This window comes from Sesamum indicum, linkage group LG6 (assembly GCF_000512975.1).
Source record: "Sesamum indicum cultivar Zhongzhi No. 13 linkage group LG6, S_indicum_v1.0, whole genome shotgun sequence".
NCBI lineage: Eukaryota > Viridiplantae > Streptophyta > Magnoliopsida > Lamiales > Pedaliaceae > Sesamum > Sesamum indicum.
The window spans coordinates 3,785,373-3,791,372 of record NC_026150.1 but is presented as its reverse complement, the minus strand read 5'-3'; the positions used below and the strand labels follow the sequence as shown (position 1 = coordinate 3,791,372).

The 6,000-nt window shown below is 33.0% G+C and overlaps 1 protein-coding gene across 2 annotated transcripts in view; it reads right to left on the bottom strand.

Moving 5' to 3' along the window:
* The window catches only part of LOC105163682 (gamma-cadinene synthase-like), a 39,554-nt gene continuing 35,406 nt past the window's right edge, over positions 1,853 to 6,000 (bottom strand). Inside the window, exons 1-7 of one of the 2 annotated variants that reach the window (XM_011082124.2) lie at positions 4,688 to 4,890; positions 4,268 to 4,541; positions 3,563 to 3,935; positions 3,246 to 3,464; positions 2,971 to 3,109; positions 2,594 to 2,842; positions 1,853 to 2,360 (exon numbers count right to left, since the gene is read on the bottom strand). In XM_011082124.2, the coding sequence (XP_011080426.1) occupies positions 2,064 to 2,360; positions 2,594 to 2,842; positions 2,971 to 3,109; positions 3,246 to 3,464; positions 3,563 to 3,935; positions 4,268 to 4,541; positions 4,688 to 4,816 (1,680 nt within the window). In that variant the 5' untranslated portion in view covers positions 4,817 to 4,890 and the 3' untranslated portion in view covers positions 1,853 to 2,063. Of the gene's footprint in view, positions 2,361 to 2,593; positions 2,843 to 2,970; positions 3,110 to 3,245; positions 3,465 to 3,562; positions 3,936 to 4,267; positions 4,542 to 4,687; positions 4,891 to 6,000 lie in introns of those variants that run through there. The other variant, XM_020694474.1, reaches the window with a different exon arrangement.

Genomic DNA, 6,000 nt, shown 5'->3' with positions numbered 1-6,000 from the left:
GGGTCGGGTAGGATGTGTGTGGGCATCCAAATGGATTTGGGCCTTAATCCGAATGGGCTTTCCAAACTAATGGTCATTGGGCCATATTTCATTACAATATAATTGTAATATATGGTAAATTTTGAAAAAAAAACTTGATATAATAGTGAATATTTAGTTAAATATATAAAAAGATATAAAAAATAAAAATATCATAAAATCGTTTGAAAATTGAATCCTTTAATTTTTAAAATGGTCCATTGAAAATAGGCCATTGTAAATAAGGTTTTTAAGTTTTTCCTGAAAATGTGTTATGACGTATTTTGATTTCGTTGCAAAATTTTGCTTTTATGTCCAAAAATTTTGTGATGATATAACCTGGAAAAAGAAGATTTTTAGTGATGGTTTTAGGTAAGTGCTGCAAACGTACACTCCTTAATCAGCTTGTAAGCATGTAGAATTACAGACACGGCGGGGATGATCCCGGCAATGCTCTTCCAACGTTTAAAGCTACAAAATAATTGTGTGTGTTGTTTCCTATTTCAAACGCAGCCACACGTATTGATGGGTCTTAACAGTGATCTAAGTTCATACAACAATGATCTGAGTCCCATGGAAAAAGAAACAAAGTAGTGATTTGAGTCCGAATTAAATGAAATCTTTAGGTCTAGGTAAATAGTAATTTACTTGTGAATATTGTAAATGAGCAAATTATACCCTCTTATGAAAAAAATATATAATAATTTATCCCCTATACTTTTTAAAATGAAGCTATTTACCTACCTTTTTGTGCTTGCAAATAGAATATTTGAGCTCAAGCTCGAGCTCAACTTGGCACCATTAGAGTTCAAAAACCACTAGCCCAATATGGATAACTATAAAATTGAGTATTCAGGAAAAGATATTCTGATATAAGATACCAAAAAATAGTCGAACTTCTGTGGCTTTCATGTTTTATTATTATATAAAATTACAATATGAGATATCAATAAATAATTGTAATATATGATAAATTTTGAAAAAAACTTGATATAATATTGAATATGTATCTAAATATATAAAAAATTTATAAAAATAAAAATATCATAATATCGTTTGAAAATTGATTCCTTATTGGCCATTGCAAATAAGGTTTTTCAGTTTCTCCTGAAAATTTATTGTTATGACGTATTTTGATTTCGTTTGCAAATATTTTGCTTTTATGTACAAAAATTTTGCGATGGAATTTATTGGTGCTTCTGGACAACCGTGATAAAGGTTGTTGTGAAAATCCATCCTCAACAGGATGTTTCTTTTGTAGTGTTCTGTAAGGTTTCAATGCGTTTTAGTTGTCGTAATTTAGGCTATTTTGACGTTTTTCTCCTTTAACATTCTCAGTAGTATTTTGGTCGTATGTATTTTTAATCGTTGTTATTTTAGTCTTTTTTTTTTTTTTTTTTTGGCCAGAGCTCATCATTCTGGCTAGGAAATACATGTGTCTCTCACGTGGCATTTTAAAATTAGGGCTTTTGTTCCTGTTAGCCCATTTCTGCCATCATTTTTATTCTTTAATATTTCAGTATACCATTTTGGTCCTACATCTTTACAATTTTTGCGATTACAGTTCTTTTTTTGTTGGAGTCACTACTCTCGCCAGTGCAAATGAACTCTAGCTAACAAAAGGAATGAAATCACAAAAATTAAAGAAATGCAGGACCAAAATACTATCATCGAAAGTTAAAAGATGAAAATGCTAAATAGCCTAAATTATGGATCCAAAATTACATTTAATCCATTTTATAATGTACATATTAGATTGATGAAAGGAACAAAAAAGAATGAAAGAGAAAACTTTAATAGAATAAAGAAAGCACAAGTAGAATATTTATAATAAGACAAACTACACCTTGAATACAACGAAACATTTTATTGATGAATCGTACAATACCTTAACCACGATATAGCTTGCTAGCTAGAGACGCGATACAAACAACAATCGAAAATTCGAACCCATTATTGTTGATTCACAGAGGACGCGGAACACAAACAACCTAATCCATAGCAACGAACTAAATGATGAGTTGCAGATACATATATCCATTTAATCAAATGACAATGGGATCCATAAAGATAGCAACAATTTCTCCTGCTAAATTTTGAGGATCTGCATATGCATCTCGCCCGTTCTTGTAATTGACCTCGGCTACACGTGCGTAGTTAAGAAGTTGCTCCATCATGTCCTTAGATACTATGGAAATTTCAGTTGACCACTCTGTATTGAAATCCTTCCATGCATTCTCAAATAGTTCGTTGAACTTGTCCACAGTTTCTTCTTTTGATACACCATATTGCTTCATATAGCAATCCACTGCCGTTGGTATATTTCCACCCCTGCTCTCGCGCTTTTGCAAAAAAAAAAACCAAAACATTGATTATATCATAGGTAATATAGTCATTGGTAACATAAAAATGAAATGGCACTACAGCTGGAGTTATCAAGTTATTACCCGTAATCAATACTTTTGTTGTCACTGTATGCGTATAATCTTTTATAAGCAATTCTTGTGGTACAAACCAAAAGCTCTTGTCATTCATTAATTTTTTTAGTGTATAATATGGATTTAGAGCTTCTTACTTCGTCACTACCGATATCATTTGCATGTCGACAAATCCTGGTGGATGCTATAAGAGCTTTGTTAGGTTCACTCATCAGCCAATCAATGGATTCTTTGGAGGCAGATTTTAATCCTGGGACACCCACGGTAAGGAAGACATAGATGCAGCTCGTGACGACAGTATTTACAATATACTCTTCATATGTAGGCATCTGTCCTCCCAAGAACCACTGCGTATGTCTGTTGTAAGCTTTTGCAATTTCTTTCACCTTCATATGAACAACATGTTTAATTACATCGTAAGGTAATAAAAAACAATTAAGAAAGAGCGGACGAGATAGATAAATATATGCTCAATAAGATAAATTAGGATGGATCGGTAAGAGTTTGTCCTTACTGCTTCTGTGGCGTAAGGCACTGCAAATAATTTTCCTTGTTTGGCTGCTTCAACTTCGTAGTCCTCGAATAGATTTAGAATAAACTTATATATAATTTTCATGTAATCTGGAAGTCGATCAAGTTCATTGATATCCCACCTGCAAGAATCACATTAATTTTTACTCAAATTCATCTTTAGTTACAAGACGAAAGTATTATTATTAGTATTATTTTTTCAATCAAGGACAAGTAAATGATTCTAATGATTATATTAAATAAGTATATATATCATACTTTTCCAAGATCTCGGTGAAAAGATCAGCTTCTTCAACTGTAGCATAATTATCATATGTATCATCCATTATTGTAAGCATCACCACACTTTTCGTAATTGCTATTCGGGCATAAGAGTCTTGAGGCTGAAAACTGATACCCGCGCCCCAAAAATAGGACTCCACCAATCTGTCTCTCGCATAAGGTAGTTTTGATACCAAATCTAGCTCGTTCCACCACCTTTAAAATGTAAAAAAAAAGACAAGTCAATATGCTGATTTAACCTAGCTATTACACGTTCAATAATACATGGATGTAATAATAAGTGTATTGTGTACCTGGAAAGATCATGGAGTTCTTTCTTATATATATTTTGCAAATAATTAAAATCCAGCTTGGCTAGTTTTAGAAGTATTTCATTCTTCGATTCGTTCCTCTCATAAAAGGAAATGTAATGGCGGGCTTCTAATCTTGGAACGCCTCTATAAACTGATTGCACTAGAGCTCTCTTCACTTGGCATTGAAGTTGGGGCTCTAATTCTTGCACCATATGATTTAGGTGATGGGTTGTGAAGGCCACTGCATCTTCTAATATGTGTTCTCCATGAATCCTCACGTTGGACGCTTCGTACAAGCTTAACAGGCCCTTAGCATCACTAGTGAGGGTTTCTTCAAATTTGCTATCGTCATCCTTAAACTTGTCGAAAACATCTGGTTGACGATCAATTAAGTCACATGAAATGGTATAAGTTGTTTCATTTCTCGTAAAATTAGTATGGCCTAAATGAACAAAAGCCTGTTAAAAAAGTCCTTCTCACAATGTGTCACTTCATAACTGCATTTCAAAATTTGATGTACTTAGCCCCTTTAAAGTTTCTTTAGAGCATGGTATTAATGTGTTAACTCCTAATATTAACTTCAAATCGATGCATCAGATAATATCATAATATATGTGTGTGTATATTGATAAGACGAGTAAAAAAAGATTATTCGATATAAATAGTCACATATATATTGCAAATGAAGTGAGAAAACGAACGTACTGCAAGAGATGGAATAGCGATGTTGCCTGAGCAGACGAAATTGAAGCGCAGTAGCGAACAAGTCATAGTTGTCCTGGTCCTTATCTTGAGACTGGAAAAAGAAGATTTCTCGGAGCTGATCTTCAATCTCTTGCTCAAAATGATATCCCACTCCCAAACGCTCAAGTGTGTCAATTAATATTAGTTTCTCAATTGTTGTACTTCCTTTCGTCATCAGCATGCTTCTTGCTTGTTGCTTCAGTTCTTGAATTGCTTCAGCATACTTTCTTTGTAGCTACAGAAAAGCCAATTATCGTTTACCAAACCATGGGATGCATAAAGTTTCGTAAAAAAATTATCTAAATATGCTTCGAGAAAATCATGCTATAACATAGACATGTTAAAGTCTACCCCCTAAACTAATAGAAGAGCTACACAAACCTTATCGTCCAAAGAAAACGAAGTGAAGGCATCACCCAACATGCTCGGGGTGTAACTCGTAATGGGTGGGCGGACATCCTTGGTGAGATTTGGAAGGCTTTCATCAAAACCGGTCACAGCGGGAGCCATTTGATTTGCAGCTGATAATCAAAGCCTATCTCTCAATCTCTAATGTTGTAATCCCTGTCTGTATATTTCTTGACACGTATCAATCACCAATTCACTTATTCATAGGTATCATGTGATCAACTTTACTATATTTTAACTAATACCTTAATAAATTTAATGTTAATTAGCACGTCTGAACTTTAAGTACTATTATATATATATACCAGCGCACGCTAAGGAAAGATTCTCAATCTGGTGCAATGGCACTTCAATTCTTACTGTGGGATTATTTATTTCTGGCAGGAGAGCACATGCAGACATGGCGATGAAGACGGAAATGCAGAAATAAGAAATGTTCATTAGCAAAAACCAACATGTGAAATATTCGAGTTCTCAATTTTTTATTCCAATTCCAAATCAACAATGCCGAGCCTTTGCTTTAAATGATAATTATCCCTCACTGCCTGCCACCTACTATTCTGTAATCAGCAAAAGAAGACAGTGCTTCTACACTAATACAAAAGTAAAACACTCTCATTGTGTTTGGATTTGTATTTTAGTTGTTTTGTTTTGTGCTTTGAAAAGAAAGAGAAAAATAGAGATAAGTAATGTGTGTGTTGAAAATAGATAATATGTTTGAATTTGTGTTTTGGGGTAATTTAAAATATTTTAAAATAAGTGGTGTAAGTTTGATGTTGGGATTTGGGAGACAAAAATCACTGTTCATTGTCAAAAAAATCATATAAATTTTTAGATAAAATATGTATATATAAATAATTTATGTTTAATGTTGTATTTTTTGGAGACAAAAATTATTGTGTATTATCAAATCATATCTGTTTTATATTATATATAGAAAGTTGAAAAATAGAAAACACGCAGATAAAATGTAAAAATACAAAAACAAATATTAATTGTGTTTTATTTTGTATCGAAAAATAGGAAGCCACAAATCGAAACATAGCCATGCTGTTTATTTCTTTATGTTGGATTTCAATATTAGGGATTTTTACTGATGGTTTTAGGTAAGTGCTGCAAAAGTACACTCCTTAATCAGCTTGTAAGCATGTCGTATAGACACGGCGCGGATGATCCCGGCAATGCTCTTCCAAGGTTTAAAGCTGCAAAATGATTAACCAACCAAACAGTACCAATTTCTGAAATCATGTTCTCATGTTATTTTCCATTAATTTAATGAATACATA